Raw genomic sequence first — 17,456 nt, forward strand, 5'->3', positions numbered from 1 at the left:
CTAATCAAACACGTAACTGTGAAATCTTCAATTTTGTTCAATTTCTTTTCGACGTACTTGAAACATCGTCTCTTTGTAATATATTTCATCGTCGAGAGCGAAAGTCCATATCGTAGGTAATTTTATTCGAGTAAGAAACTCGTCTGTATGCCGAGGATCAAGTTGAACGTCTAACTTACCCTGTTTCAAACTGATTACGAATACATCGGCAGATGCATGTTGTCGATCAATCCCTTCCTTTGTACACCGCGTGTAATTCAACGCTCAATTGCTATTAGATGTTAGTACTCCAGTAAATCTCTCTGATAGGTTCACTATAGCCTTTGATCACTCAGTACCGAGTTGATTCTGGGATCCCTTAAGTGAACACCTGATCCTTCGCAGCGTACCACGTCGACTAGATCGTGAAAATTTTAGTTCGTTCGATCGAACGGATTATAAAGCTTCTAAGAATCTTCATTGATCGTCATTTATAAATGGAATTTTCCATCGAAACGCAATAACCGTTTCTTTCGAAGACTAATATCGATAAATTTTCATATCTTTCTTATTCTTAATATAGCGAATTTTGGTATGTCCCTGTGAGAAACAAGAGCAAAAGGAAATAGGAACGGCGAAAGGTATAAGCGATACGAACAGAATACTCTATGTTAAAGTAAAGTTGGGAGAAATTTAGAAGATTCTGGAAAACAGATTGCGACGGGACAGGACAATTTATTTATTCATTTATTTTGTCTTTATTAAACACACGTTTTATCACGAGAGAACATGTTTATTCGAATAATTCACTATAATTCAGTTCAAGCTACATGATAGTTGCTAGTTTGTAACATATTGTTTATTAGATTATCCTTGATTAGCACTGACAATTCACCGGGATTTAATATACAGGTCTCTACTAGTATCTACGTGTCTTTCGTCGTTATGTCGTTATACCACGCCTTCGTAATCCAAAAGAACGAACGTTGATCGTACTGTAACGCAATCGAAACGATTCTTAACTAATCACGAGCACGAATCGTAGAGACGATTAAAATGAACATAGCACGTGACTGTTTAGGGGACTGTCGTCTCTTATATCGTTATTTCCCGTGCATATATACACACCATTGGCTCGTATCTCTACGATGGATAGCACTCGTACAGCGATTTCACTCCCTTGACTTTTCTAAAATTACATCATTACGTCGATGGAAATTATTTTAAGGCATGTACGAATAGCCGTCGACTCGTGGTTAACGTGCCCATTTTTTAAAATCATAACGTGATTTTGGAGGATGTTCGTCAGCCTTAATTCGATCTGCAATAACCGGAAATTTTCGACTTTCCTTTTAACGTTCGAATTACCAAAGTGACGAAAACGGTCAACTTATAATTTTTATCCATTTTATTTTATTACAAAAACAGATTGAAATTGTTTTTCACTCTTCAAATACTTCGTTATTCAATCTATTACTTGATCCAATATCGTTATCCCTTTTTATAATGCAAAGAATTCCGTAATTAGAGCAAAGATTAAAGATTTCATCTTTCTTCTTGGATAATAAAAGGATTGGGAAAACGGCTGAAACTTTCACAGTTTGCTTTACCTGAAAAATTAATTCTCTCTGACGAACAGATTCAAAGTGTTCCGGACACTATGTTATTTAAGGTGACGGACATCCTCGTATCTGTGCATTCGATTATCTTCGAATAGATCGAGGAACGAGGCGGAGCTAGTTTCTTCTCGGCTTTCTTTTTTTCTCTTTTCGTTTCTTGTTAAGTGATAGAAACATTATCCGAGGCGCGTGCTTGTGTCGCGCGAGTAAAGCGGATATCCGTGTTACTCGGATAATACGGATATCCGTATTATTTGAATAATGCGATAGAGTAATCATATAATTCAAGAAAATTGTCATAGATTCGATTTAAGGGTGATAATAGAAATTATCCTATCACGGAATACAAATTAATTCGTGTTTCCTCCTCTTAGAGACGGGAGAAGCACACTTTTTTCTAATATATATTAGGAACGGAAAAGGAGTTAGAAAATCCTTAAAAAAATATTATACGTAAAATAAAATCGCCGGTTTGACCGATAATTAACTTTTCAATTGAGTTTATAAGCAACGATATCTGGTTTCATGAAATCGTGAATTCTAATTCGTCGATTACAAATTCCACCGAAATGTTACGTCTATAACGATATTAAATATCTATGTTTTCTACTTGCTTTGCAACTACAGAATTTCTTTGTCATCACAGTAATACGGATATCCATTTCGTTTACAAATGAAATTAGTTAAAAAATGATGGATAACGGATATTCTAACGTTCCTGCGCAGATCGAAACATTTGATTTCGCCTGTCAGACAATTAAGTATAGAGCGCATCAGGCACGTGTTGGTCCTTTGCGATCGACGATCCGTTCTCATATTTGAACCAGAAAAACGAGTACTCGGTCGTACAGCGTTGGTGATCAATTAATCGTTCATAGTCTATTTATTGGCGACAGTCCACTGCAATTTGTGAATTATCTACAGATGGCCGTAAAAGTTCTCACGAGCGTTTTTCGATTTCGATAAAAGTAAAATTTGTCACGCGAACTTAGACTTTCGTTAAGGCAAAACTGCGTTCACGCGAGACAATGGACGAAAAATTATATTCGAAAGAACGTATAAATCGTCTAATGATCGTGTCCTAGTATCCTAGTTTGATTTTTCGTTATCGTGGACGTAAATTTTAATTAGTTACATTAGAATTATATCTTTCAATCTTTTCTATAACTAAACGAGAAACGAGGTAAAAGAAGTTTCGAAAGCTTCGGCTTTCATTGTACTTTCGTTTAATCTAGTTTCGGCAAATTTCGCTTCAAACAGATCATTCGGTTGTTTAAAGTCGTTTGATTATCGGCTTGTTTCCATCGTTTGATCGAACACCAAGTAACTTTCTAAAGGAACGACGTTTACATCGAAACGAATAAATTTCCCATTAAACGAACAGATTCGCAATCCCACGCAAGAAATCATCAGTTTTCAAACCTCGAGACCTTTTCTTGAGAAATTCGCAAACCGTTCCCCTAATATCGTCATTCTTAAACGAAACCGAAGCGAAACCGTGAAAGAATAGGAGAAAAATGAACCAACGTCTTGAAACAAATACATGCCATGCCCAGTGTCAAGGGGCGACGAGCCCGTCAGGCGAGCGCTGCACGCGATCCTAGGGATCCTCTTTTGTGGTCGGCTGTATCTGGTGCACCATGCTCGGCAGATGATGATGATGGTGTTCAGGCCTCCTGGACAGCCCCAACAACGGCGGCAACAATGGCAGAGGCAACGGCAACGGCAAACCTCCAGGAAAACCGGCCAGCCCACCGAGAAGCGCGGAAGCGGTCGAGTGCTCCTGAGCTTTTCTTCTTAACTCGGCCAGGCTGCTGTTCCTGTGGAGATCCCCGGTTCCGGGCTTGCAGCAGCCACACAGGGAACCTGGCCATCCGGCCGGAGACCAGGACAACATGTCCTGCAAGCTTCCAGGTCGATGATCGCTCGAGGTCCAGAGCGACGGAGTCGTCGAGGTTAGCGATGTTGGCGCGCTACTGACCACCTTGTTACCGAAGAGTGGCGGAGAAAATTGCGCTGCCAAGTGCGGAGAGAAGAACAGAGACGTGGGTGGTTCGACTGGCCTGAAACCCGCCGCCAACCCTGGGCCGCTAGAATTTTAATTAGGGAACAATGTTGATTAATCGTTATCGGTCTATCGAGGGAATAAGAAGCGATCGAGCAAAATTTTTATCGGGTACATGGTTATCGAAAAATGGAATTTTTTGATGTATAACATTTTGTCGAGCGAGTGGAGATTGCAACGGAGAATGATTAGAAAAACGAGATACGACTTCAAAGTTGTGGAAGTTAGTGGGAGGGGTGAGAGAGAAGCAAGGGTGGAAGAGGAAAGCAGAAGGGCTCACGAAAGCGCTAACCCGATTAGCACGCGCGATATTCCGCATCCTCCAACAGCCGGCGGAGGCTGCTTCGAGGCGCTGATGATTATCTCAAATATTAATCGCAAATATTGTTTAATTAATGTAACGTGCCTGAGGTGAAGCTCGAGACGGAACTCAAGAGTGACGGAAACACGGATACGATGAGTCTTCAAGGCGGAACGAGAGAGATGTTTAATTAGGCGAACGGAGACGAAGCGAAAATGGTAAACAGAGAGATACGATGATGGGTAAACGTGTACAAATAGACGGCGGAATCTGTAGAAAAAAAGGGAAAGTTAAGGAGAGTTAAAGTCGAGGTAGAGGGTTGTGGGAGGAGGATAAATAATTTTGCGAAGATAAATAACGAAGAAAAAAGCATTTGAGACTAATGAATAATAAATAATGGAAAATAATATAAAAATTTAGATATATGCTAAAATGCAGTAAATTGCATTGAATTTAATTTGTTTCTATTACCTTTTACGGGTTAAAAGATGAAATTTTATTAAAAGTTAACTAGATAAAATATAAAATAGGTAGATCAAATCGGTATGATCCATACCACTCATAGCACAAACGTCGAAATTTCTGCTTTTCCACAAAAATTTGAATTGCGCCCGTAGAAAGCGTTGACGTAGAATTTTCTGTAAGCGTCGGACGTCGTACCTGTCTATTCTGCTTGGAAAGTGGACAGGCAAAGGACAGAATAAAGGATAAACGACGATACACGGATCATCGTTCAAAAATTGAAGCGAAACTGAGAGTGTGTGCGCTAGGGCTAGTAGTGGATTTTGGTTGGTGGAAGATGATAGGAGTAGGAAACCGCAACGGGATAGTAACGGAGGGTGGCGAAGGAGGCGAAAGCGACCGTAGAGGCGCAGAGAGGAAAGCTTGAACCGCGGTAAGCGCGATAATTGGCGGCAATTAGCTGCGTAGCCTAGCGTGCACTTACGTTACTTACGCTCGCTCGCTTCCCTTCCTTGCGTACACGCACTTTGTTTCTTGGTCTCTACGCGTCTAATCGGGATATCTACATGGTCCGTGCATACTCGCGCAGCTTCTACGATTACTCCGCGTGCGTGTTTCAAGCGCGAGATCCTCTTACGGGAGAAACGCACAATTGCTGATCGCTGTTTGTCGCGGTTTGAACTCTGCGTAATTAACCGGTTGCAAATAAAGATACTGCGTCCAAGAGACGAACAATTCCAGCAGCGAATCGACTAGATCGATAGCTTGACAATCGTCAAACTCGTTACAACTGTCATCTTCGACGTTAACATTCAGAATCTATCTTTACCATATGTTTCCACCAAATATCAAGGCGGATATCGGAATGCATCGAATAGACGAGGATCGATACAGGTGCCGGAGTGGAGACCAATTTCACTCAAGATTTTGTTCTCGGCAAGTAATTTAAATCCCACGTTCCTAAGAGCGTTACTGTAAAACAAGAGAGACGCGGACTAAAAGAAGGACGAGAGAGAGAGAGAGATAGCCTGTTTCGAACGAGTCACCCTTCCGTGCTGGATCCGCCCCTATTCCGCGAGAATCGACTGCACATGGAACAGTCTCTCGGTGTTCTTGGGCTGGTTGGTAGGTAAGGAAGAACGCAGTAAAGCGTACACCCCTGCAGTCGAGAAGCTGCCGAGCCGCTGAATAAATGATGAGGATATATTTACGGCGAGCGGTTTTAAATAAATTACAACTGCGGAGACGGCGAAGGAGTATCTTCCTACCGTTTCAACCCTCCCCCTCCGAATCCCCTTGCTGTTTCCATCCGCGGTCTGTTCCACCATCTTGACTCGAGTCATCCCGCTACCAGTGTATTCCGTGTGTCTACGTTTCGGGTATTGTTCTTACCATTCCCGTCGATGCGAGAGGGGAGCTTTGTCTGGGATTATAAAGAGCCACCGTCGAATACTTACCGTCGTCGGGAGGAAATCGGCGAATCGTGTTTCTTTCGCTCAAGCTTTCAGCCCTATATACACGTATATAGGTGGCTGTGTGCATGCAAGATCCGCAGGAATCGGTTATGGTTTCTTGGATTTATTTTCTTGGCTTTCCCGTTTTAGAACGACCGTGTAAATGCTGATTTTTGCATATCTGTCTTGCGTAAGAAGCAGTAATTCTTTGTCGAAGAACGTGAAAATGGATCTCTCGCTTTCGAAACATTATCGCTTGGATTTCTTAATCTAGTACACTATTGTATCAATAGTATTCCGAATTCGGAAGTTTTATTCGAGGAAAAGCTTCGTCGAAAATGAATGAGATGGATATATGAATATTGATATTAACGGCAAACATTTAATATATTAGTAATATTAATCACAAACGCTATTATTGATACTGACATTAATGCCATTGCTATAATGGCTTATCCTCCGCTTTCCAATAACATGATTTTCTCGGAATAGTATCGTTGCAATATTAATTCGATCGAAGAATCATTAATTCAACGATGATAATACAAAGAAATATTTACGTTAATGCACGCTATGAAACACGCAACGTATCACGAAATGCCTATGTTTATGACATTGTTATTTTTAGAACGGTGTAGAAGAATATTTTAAACCCGTGGGGTTTTTCGTTTGCTTCGTTGTTACATAATTCATAAATATAACATCTCTTTTGTCAGTAGAATGGTGGAACACAGTTGAAAATCTATTTTCATATTCCAACTTGGTGTACGTGAATTTTTTTCGTTGAATATGTGTCGGGTAAGAAGTAGGTTTAAATTTCACTCTTCTACGGGAATTTCTTTGGAATCCCTCTATCCTCGACAGAACGACCCATTTCTCCACATTATCTACTTCCTTCAAACTTTTCCTTATTTCCAATTGCTCTTATTTTTCTCAAACAACGCAGCTAAAGAACGTAACGGTATTAAACCCAATTCCTTTACTCGCGCTCGTCGCTGCCGATCTTTCATATTCTCTATAAATCTCAACCTAATTCCCAGTCGACAACCCTGTGCGATCTTCGTCTACGATGTTTTAAACTCAAACAAGTCACACCTACCATGCCGAAGAATCGTAAAACATCGCAGCAGGGAACGGTCAGCTCCTAAATCGCGCGTATGCAACTCGTTCGGTTGTACGCGTTTGCGCGCTCGTCTCGGGGTCCCGTAGCGATTTAACGAGGCGACAATTATCGCGATTATACGAATGGCAGCGAGCATACTGGGACGAAAACGTGGCGCAGCATGAGGGTTGGGGGGCTGAAAGGGGGTCGGGTAGGAAGCGACGAGGAGTGGTTTAATGGCGCGTATCAAGCATCCGGTCGACGTGTTCAGCGGTGCTTGCAGCGTGGAACCACGACTGAGTTTCAGACGAGGGGAAAACGGGGCGGGGGTGTGCGGGGGCGGATGAAGAAAGAAGATATTTCCTAAAGACGTAAATACAAACGAAGCTAAAAGCTCACCTCTCGCCGGGTGGGCCGAGACCTCCCATGGTGCTAGGTGGTGGCGGCGGCGCCCTTATGGGGGTTGGCGGTGGCGTCGAGACGCCACCCAAGGACGGCTGACTCTGCTGAGGCCGCGGACTGACCGACGCGGAAGTCGTGCTGGGACTCCTCGATCCGCCAGCTCCATCTGGGCCGGCGTCCTCCGCGTCGGGGGCGCTGCTGCTTGTTGTTCCTTTTTTAGCAGAAAATACCAATTCTGAACGATGCTAGTTTTGCTTCTTAAACGCTAGAAGAAAGTCGTCGAAACGACAGATCTCGAATTTTTCATTTCTGCAATTACTAAAATTGTCTCTCTTCGAAAGAAGAACGCGAAATTTATTACATCGATATTAATAGTAATACGTTTGAAGTTGCCGTGTTTTTATTCACGATCGTACCTTCAGGGTCGTGTCCTGTGGGACTTGGACCTGCCGACGAAGACGTTGGCGGTGCCAGGCCTGTCGTTTCCAATGCACCACCTCCCCCGTTACCTTCCCTTTTTCTCTGTTCCTCCTTCAAACGTTCGCTTTTCCTCCACTTTGCTCTACGATTTTGAAACCATACCTGGAATAATTTCCAATATTTTTTGATTAGACGATGATTAAGCAAACGAGCGAAGATGTTTTAACGGATACTATCCAGCAACTTTTTGTAATGACTTTAACCCACAAATATTCCACATCGAGATCGAACGATCGATCCAAAAAAAAAAAAAAAAAAAAAGAAGAAGAGGACACTTCGGCTAATCTACTCCTCTGCGATTGATTACGACGAAGGTGTAAATAGAGTAAAAGGTGTACGATACAGTGTAAAAAAGAAAAATATAGAAAGAAAGATAAAAAGCAAACGAGAGTACGATGAGGAACGGCGCTGAAGGCGGCACTTAAGCTGCTTTATAGGGCTACACCTGGTGTGCGGATATGGAAGGATAATTGCATGTAGAGGGATGGCATTCGCGGCTGGACCAGAGGGGGTGTTGGGCCTCTTGCCCGCGTGCATGTTCAACGAGCCGACAGCAACCACAGCGGCCGAGTGTTTTTTAAAAAGCTCGAGTTCCGCTAACGAGCCTAACTTGACATAATACCAACTGAAATAGACTTTATTATACCCGGCGGTCCTCCGCCGCCTCGTGCTCTCGTTCACTCCGTGTGTCGTTGCTTTCCGATTGCACCCTAACACCAACTTCTTCCAGAACGAGTTCCTACTTTGAACTTTCTGAAGCTCTTACGGTTGGGACAACGTGCAAGTTTAAGATACCTAGCACGCTGCTAACAGGCTTTACACATTGCCAAACAGACATTAGAGTTACGATGATCGAAACGTCACTTTTGGGAAAATTTGTAGGATCGGAGAACGATCGTATATTAATCTATATCGTTTGATTAGTCGGTTCGTCTTCTTAGACGTTGCAGGATCGGTGAAATATCATCGCAAATTACTGAAAAAACCCATCCGTTATTTCGCACGAAAATCTTCGACGAGAGTTAAGCGGATCGAAGAAAGTTTCGAAGAATCACGGCGCAAAAGTAACGAGAACTCATTAACGGATTGGAATCGATAATAAAATAAAGTTCCGGCAAGTCAATTATATCGGCGCAAACGTAATTCTTCCTCCGACTTGCTTCTAAAAGACAAAACGCGTTATTAGAGATCGGTCGAGTACCGGCGAATGATTATCTTTTGTCCTGGAGCGAAAGTTTTACGGCGAGAGGAAGCTTGGAAAATGGTTTAATAAAATAAATACGATGAGCCAGCTTCGCGTTGCCTTCGAATTCGTACACGGGAAACGAGGACGGTGGATACCGGCTGACGGGGAAAGATATAATAATATCCTCAGGGTTGCGGGGGCGAGTAATAGCTGGGAACAAAGCCGCGGTTCCGTCGGGACTGCCAATCTCTCCTTCTTTGTCTTTCCACCGGATCGTTCCCGTTTTCTTTCCCTCTTCTCTCGCTTCGCGCATGTCCTCTTTTTTTCAATACGGATTTAATCCGAAAGACGTCGGTAATGGCGTCGACTCGTTTCCCTCCATGAAATAAACGCATTTAATCTTTCAACGCTTCTTACAGAAAAGTGTGATAGATCGATATGGATCGACGAAACGTGCTTTAACGGTGGTGGCCGATCGTTTCCATGATATCTTGCAAAGCTAAAGTAAACTGGTTACTGTTCTTCGTAATGTGTATGAAAAGGTTACGTTTAAATCGTCATTTAATTTGGAAAAATTGAACGAAATAATCGTCTGTTTCGCAAATCAATTACACGCGATCTTGGTGAATGTATGCGAAACTCGCGTGCCAAAGCCTCTTACATCTCTATTATGTTTTCATTAAAAAAACGAAAGGTACATTTTTGCTTGCAAATTTATAAGCGCATTAGCACGGTATGTAATCCAATGGTAAAAGGCATCGCCGTTCTTCACCCCCGTGTATTTCATACGTTCCTTCTCCCGTTATCCCTTTGTTCTTCTTTATTTTTTAATCGCACCCCCTCCCCCTTTTTTATTGCTTTTAATCCATACACGTCAGCAGTAGCATTGTTCCGCTCTGACCAAAGTCAAATGCGCTTAATCTTTTTGCCACTTGCTTTGCAAATCTGCTTTTAAGTATTCTTTACATTTGGCCCCTTCCTTTTTCTCAAACAGGATAACGGTGTTTTAAAACTGTTGAAATGCGTAATCTTGTAGCGTTATCACTTTTATGAAATAATAATGATAAATAAATCTTTCTGGATATTTTTTGACGTTCTATCGGAATTTTCTATATCTGAATTTTTCTACGGTATCGTCCCACTGTTCTCCAAGGAATCGTTCAATTTAACCGGACGACTCGATTATCCAACTTCCATTGCATACAGATCGAATTATACAGCTACAAGACGATCATCGTTCTTCCCATTTTCCACGAGTGTAAAATTCATCGTGGACGAGCGACGTACACAGTCGCGCATAGTTAGGTGTGTCGGCTCGCGTCTCGTAGCGCCGTAATTCGCGTTGCACGCTTTGAAATTCAACCGGGCCAAAGAGCACGCGACTATGTAACGTTGACAGTGGTGGCCTCTCGTTCGTAGCGCATGCTCGGTTTTCTTTCCCTGCAGCGGCGGTGTGCGTGTAGCATAATTGTTGCGCACGATACACGGGGCGACGAACAAACGTCAGAGGTTGGTAACTACCTCGGACGATCCACTGACGATGGTTCAGCCACCCCCGCGCTCGTTCTACCCCGCACGGGGTTCTAATTGGAGTAGGAGAAGAGGACCGGCGTTGCATAAACGCGCCTATTTGTCCATTATTTCAGATTCCCTTTGTCTTCCCTAATGAAACAATGAGTCTGCGCCGTAATTGCGTCATAGCCGTCCTGTCCCTACCTTCCTGCCATTGTGTACACCACTGCCTACCATGGCCTTCTCGTCTTATAATCCGAACAATGCAGCGGGATAATACCGTGCCCCTCTGCTGGACACACCACGCTGAAGGATTCTTTTACTAGACTCTCTGCTATCTCTCTCACTCTCTCTTTCTCCCCATTCTTTTTCTTTTCCTAGCTTTCTTGTTTGTCACTCATTCTCCCTGAACGACGTAGGATCGTTGTAGATTTGGATTTGTAGTTATCCCTCCTATTTCAACAAATCGTTTCAATTACGAAGAAAAATGTTTGTCGTTCAACCGTGTTTAACGCAAGCTGAAAATCTGGACCTTTCTGGTTGTATCATTTTGATATAAATTCGTTCGTAAACCTTGTGAATTACGATTCAGAGCGCAATATCGGGACGAGATATGAAAATGCGCAGACTCTTGGGATTATTTCTTCTTCGTGCGGTGTCAATCCGGTGAATTGCGATTCTGCTGCTCTTATTTATTAATTCTTCATCAGATTACATTCGACGTTAAAATCCCATCGTCTTTGCTTCTCGTTGCTTCGTTTAATCTTTATCGCTCGATGTTTCGCTCCCCCCAAATCCTGTTTATATTAAAAACCACTATTCCAAGAGTATAATTGCATCGATTAACCATGTATCTCGTACAAAGCCTTATCGGCCTAGCAAAAATTAAATCGAATGCATTTCCCAATGCAATCGAATAGGAGATGGAAGATTTTAATATCAAATTGAACAGTGTACTGAACGATATTGGTTGCGCGACTTGTTATATGAATTGAAACGTTATAAACTTTTGGGTGGCTACGAAGGAAAAGATTCTTGACAGAATCATGAGGATGTTAATACGTAAAAAGAGGGGAAGGGGGTCGAATTAAAAATCTGACATCACCGATCGGATATCCTTGCAGATGTTCCAACAGGATTTCAGCAGGGAATCGCTATTACTGCCGGGATTCTGTGTAGCGCGAATTACGCCGGTGCGAGTAAATATGGGCAGGAGGACGTAGCCAAGAGTACAAAGTAATCCCGGAGATTACCGGCTTACTCTGTCAGAAGATTACGTCAGGTCGAGGGTGTCAGCACCTCCCATGGGAGATGGGTGTACCCTAAAACTACCCTACATCTTGCGCCCTTTCTCTTACACTGTGTGATCCACCGTCGCGCATCGAAACAATCGATCACATTGTGTCTCGCTTGACCGTTTGCTTTAGAATCTCCGACAGGGAATGCGTGAAATATATCGTGGTTTACCGTGAACAGATTTGCGGTAGATCTCTGCTTTCTCGCATCTTTCTACACTTTTGCAAGATATAATCGTTGTTCGTGATTCCAAATTTGACGTAGCATTACTACGTAGCATTACGTAGCATACGTAGAGTATTTACTTTATCCGATTACGCTTTATGCACTTTCTCTTTTCTCAGAAATCGGCAAATATATTCAAAATTATTATAGGAACATTAAATTTGTCGTATGAAGCGGGCGAAATTGAACGCATTTATTAAAGTGCATTCGCGTTAGCATATGATTGTATATTTTGATAAATTAAAGGTCAATCGATTACAAATCCGCTCGTCAAGCGACATTTTCGCCTTATTTTATTTCGCTCGTCGCTGTTCCATTTATCCATTTGACACCGTTTGAAATTGATTTCTTGGACTAAAAGCGAAAAAAACGTGCCACTCAAAATCATTAGAGACTCGCGTGCCCGAAATATATGTCAAATGCTTTTAACAAAACGAGATACGAACATTTCAATTTATTCGGTATACGGGCTTAGTTTCCAAAATTTTCCAATTTGAATATTAAATTTTTCAGATTCTCCTTTTCATCGTATTTCTTCTATCTTTCTAACCGAAAATTATTCCTTCGCTACACTACTTACACACCGTATCTGTTTCTTCTTTAACGCATCCACTAAACTTGTCCAAATCTGTTTGTCACGAGAGTCGCAACTTTCGCTTCGTATTCATTCGTTTCATCGTACTAACCTGAACCCTGGCCTCGGTGAGGTTAATCTTCATCGCCAGATCCTCTCTCGTGAAGACATCCGGATAATGTGTCTGCGCAAACGCTGACTCCAGTTCCTCTAGTTGTTGAAGAGTGAACGTGGTTCTGTTCCTTCTTTGCTTTCGTCTCACGAAAGAATCCTCGCCGACTCCGTGCAAGGCTGGATGATACGCGGAGTAACTAGTGTCTGTAATATACGATCAAAATATCGCGATTAGACTTTCTTCTCCTTAACCTTGCTTTTGCGAATATATATGTAACGTGTGTATATGTATATATGTAGGGGAGTTCTACTAGCGTTACGTAAAACAGTCGTAAAACATTTTAACAAACCCTTCATAAAAAAAAACCCTCACCCTCGATCCAACGTTCCATCCGATCTGGCGTATACCGCAGGTTTGACAAAAATTCAAAAGCACCCTATCGCCTGGTGCATGATTTAACGCGCGATGGCTCGTTCGCGGGCCAATTACGAGGAACACACAGTTCGTTCGTTGCAAATCGGAAAAACGGGGGCTGGCCAAAGCACGCGCAGACAAAAGGACGAAGGGGGATGAAGGGAAACGATGGTGTTGAACGCTGCGCGTACGACCTGACAAATGGAACAGAGAAATGGGCACAGCGAAGCTACAGGGAGAAAGAGAGATGGCCCAATGGGGGTAAACGTTACGAAAGCCAGAGAACCGCTTATCAATGATGCAGGGCAATCAGCGCAATTAATTACCGCGGCGCTAAGCCGGAGCTTAGCGAAAAACACAAATTAATTTCCTAAGCTCATAAAAATTCATGCGGCTTGCTCGGCTGCCGAACACGACCAACCTACCCTCGCGAGTATCGACTGTTGTTCGCCCTAACGATTCACGCATGTGCATCCACCTGCAAGATCGCGTTCAATTTTCGATTTTCACCGTGATTATGGTTTTGCTTTTACGGTTCCGATATGGTGGGTCGTTTTATCGGGTCCATCAGGGATCCTTTGGAACGGCTTGGGATGTTTTTGCAGGATAGGAGTATATCGTTTTCCTTCGCTGGTTTGTTATCTGCTGTTTTCTTCTTCTGTTCTTTACGTCTAATACGTCATTTTCTACTTATCGTTGGAATTGTGTCTCGTGCCAAGCGATAAATTTTTGTTTCCCCATGGCGATACGTTCTAAACGCATACTACCAGAGTGCAAAGCATAGTGTACCGGATAAATAAAGAGAAAAATAGACAGCAAGATTCGTAGCAAAGTTTCCTAACAACGATCTGACATATGCTTTCACCGCTACGACGATTCGATAATTTCGCGCTTCAAGCGAGCTTTAACACATAGGTATGCGTACACTTCGTTCTAAAATTTCACATAGATTTCACGCTAATTGACGCCGAACATTTCTAATTGGATTTCCTCGAGGCGTTCGGTGACGTTCACTTCCGTGAGCGTTTTTCGCATGGTTAAATTTAAAACCGGGTCCGGCTCGTAGGGAACGCGAGAATTCAGGAATTCGATTGCGTCGGCACGTCTGTTCTGTTTGCAACAAGTCATCCATACCGGAAACCAACTTTCATAACTACCATGGAACAATTATACCGTTGAGCAAACTCGTACCGTGTCATTGGCAATAGTCTGCCGCCCCTGCAAAATTAATGTGTTCGTTCGCGAGGATTTTCGCGTGCAGTATGTATGACTTTGCAATTGAATTTCCCGCGATCGATGTCCTGTCCTCGCGTTTAATAACAGCCTTCTCGTCGCGGGAAATTGTCCAACCCCCAACCCCTTCCTGTTTCCATCAAATACGTTCCCTCTAATCGTCGCGACTCGTTTATTAAACGATAGCGTCAATTTCGTCGTGTATTATTTACGCGCAAACATCTTGCTTTTAACGCAGTTAACAATCGACAACGATAATGGGACGACAATCAGCGAACGATATGGGCCAGCGTGAAATTCGAAGATCGAAGAAGGGACGTTTTCGTGAGAAATGGTGAATAGAAGAGAGGTAAGAAAGCAAGAATCGAAGCTCGCGTCGGTTGGCTAAATAAATTTATCGGTGGCCGAAACTGAAATCCACTCAAGATCTTAGATTAGACTCGTGAGCGGGGACGAAGTCTGGATCCAGACAACTCGCACAACTCATCGAGACTCCTGGCTTGATCCAATTTATTAACGTACCCGACAACCGTGCGCGCAAGGAAGGTCCCGCTGACTTTTGTACACGTTTCCTTTTCCAGCGACACACGTCGCCACGAGAAGGGTCATAGTTTTGTCTGGCCGCCGAGGGAAAAACAATAGAGGGATTAATTTCTTCTTGCCAGGAAGCAGACGCGGAAAGCTCGCACGTGTCCCGCCGACACGCTACGTGCGCCTTTAAAACACTTTGTCCTCTTCACTCAGGACCGTCCTTGATTTGCTTCCGCTCGAAATGCGTGTCTGGATTAACCCTTTCGGTACCGATGGGACAGGTACCGAACTCTGAGTGTCGGGAATCGTGTTTTTGTCGTTTCACTGGTTCTGTGTTTCTGGCCTGTGATTCGTTCGAAGAGTCGTTCTTGTAATCAAGAGAATGGGATTAAATTGAAATTACCGTTATATAAAGATTCGGTTTGTATTCTCCGTTTTTCGGCATATTCTATTTTAATCGAAAAATGAAATAGAAAGGAACGAAGAAAAGCGAAGAATAATGATAAAAACGATTATCGCGTTTACCTCTGCCTGAAATTCGTTGCAGAACGGCCGGAGTGGATGGGTTGGAAGGTTTGGTGGAAAAACTAGATACAGAACGAAATCTAATGACACCCCGACCGTTACTAATGACGGTAACGAGCTAGTTAGATGTTAGAGCGAATGTCGGTGGGTTCGGACCCTGCGCCGAGTGAACCCACTTACCGACTTATCACGTAGTTACCTAATCTGTTTATCCCAACGGGGGGTGATGAGGGGGGGGCAGCGACCAGGGGAGTTGGAAGGGTGCACGAACGTCCCTGAGGACACTCTACCCCTGCGCCCCTTCTACCATCCAGCAGGCATCGTTTAGGTTTAGACACACACGTGCTGTCGAAATTACGTGTTTTAGGTTGTACAGGATGCGCAGACGATAGTGATTTTTAGCAGCAACGAGTGTTTTTAAATGTTTTTAAATTCGATCGTTCAGCTAGCAAGCGGAGTATGAGATATTTCGGGCCTCTAGTCCAAGAGTCCTTCGTATTTGTTAGAAACGAAGACGAGATTTTTGTTCTAAATTCAATTATAAATCGAGTCGTATTTTTAGGGTAAAAACTATAATTACGCGAGTAACGAGTTACTTAAACGAACCGCGTAACGCAAATTTTCCAACAAGAAAGTTCCAAGAAACGATTATAGCATTTCGGCTTGGATTAAATTCGTCCTACCTGGAAATAAAATTTTTACAATTTTCGCAATTATCAACAGGCAAAAGAATAAAGTTTCGGCAACGCTTTAAGGAATTCTTCGTGTTTTTCGTCGCGTTCTAATCAACGGTAAACGCGCGTACGAATTTCACTTAATTTTAAGTGGAGCTACGGGGAGCGCCTGCGATAAAGGGAATGATAAATGCGCATTAAAAACATAATTTCACTTTGCGCCAGGGAAATCAATATTTTATTTAAACTATATTTCGGGCCTAGATGGAAGGGCACTTATACACGTCCCTGAGGATACCGTATCTCTTTCCCCTCTTCACCTACGGTCCCCATTCGATTATCTACCTACCACATGTATCTCATTGAGGTTTATAATATGCAATAAAGTGAGCATACACATCGTGGCTCGATGAACCATGTTCGGACAGATGAAAAAAGAAGAAAAAAAAAAAAGAAGAAAGAAGAATAAAGAATCGACTTTTCTCGCTGCTCTTTTGATTGTTTAACGAATTAAATTTGTTAAATTAGGAGAAAATATCAAATAAAATGAACATCGTAGCAATTTTATTTTCGTTCGGAGTATCGCTGAAAGCATGAAATTCATCGCGCTATGGAACGATAATTTTCATAAATAACACGATCGAATCCGCAGAATTGTAAAAATAGGAATACAAAATTTAGCTCGCACAAAGGAAAACGCGATCAAATTTGATATTGCGGGATTCAATTCTAAAACGTCATATAAAATTCATCGCGTAAAATCGCGGAGAATGGCGCTTCCCGTCAAAATTCGATCGCGTTTTTCCAACGCGTAAAAGAGCCAAAGAAACCCAGTGTTTCGACCCCGTGACATTCCAACAAAATGATATATATCTACAAACGGGAGTTAACGTACGCGACAGAAACGAGATTCGACTTGGAAAGCGATCGGTGAATAGGCAAACTGGCGTCGAAGTTCCGAAGAGCGACTCGGCACTGCCGTCGGGACGCGGTTTAGCCGGAAGTTGCTCCGAAGTGCAAATTAAGTTTAGCGGCCGTCCAGTTTGTAGCGTCCACTTTGCGTAACTCGGTCTAGTCGGTAATGTAACTTCATCGATGTGTTCCGCCAGAGCAAGTGCCGGTACAATCAATCTCCCTTTTCTCTCTTCCTCTCCCTTTCCCTTTCTAACGTCCATCCACCTTGCTGCACGATTTTCTTTAATTATACCGCGATCATCGCCTTTTCCTTAACTCTCTTTTAACGTCGCTATCGGCAATATTTTTGTACGTTTGACAGACGCTAGATCGGTCTTCGTGGAATACCGTTT

The 17,456-nt window shown here is 42.8% G+C and overlaps 1 protein-coding gene across 1 annotated transcript in view; it reads right to left on the bottom strand.

The window, feature by feature from the left end:
* Positions 1-713: 713 nt before the first annotated feature.
* The window catches only part of LOC126872511 (paired mesoderm homeobox protein 2B), a 39,607-nt gene continuing 22,864 nt past the window's right edge, over positions 714-17,456 (bottom strand). Inside the window, exons 3-6 of the mRNA XM_050632577.1 lie at positions 12,770-12,975; positions 7,801-7,966; positions 7,382-7,595; positions 714-3,688 (exon numbers count right to left, since the gene is read on the bottom strand). Coding sequence (XP_050488534.1) covers positions 3,199-3,688; positions 7,382-7,595; positions 7,801-7,966; positions 12,770-12,975 — 1,076 coding nt within the window. The 3' untranslated portion in view covers positions 714-3,198. The remainder of the gene's footprint in view (positions 3,689-7,381; positions 7,596-7,800; positions 7,967-12,769; positions 12,976-17,456) is intronic.

Source organism: Bombus huntii, chromosome 13 (genome assembly GCF_024542735.1).
Source record: "Bombus huntii isolate Logan2020A chromosome 13, iyBomHunt1.1, whole genome shotgun sequence".
NCBI lineage: Eukaryota > Metazoa > Arthropoda > Insecta > Hymenoptera > Apidae > Bombus > Bombus huntii.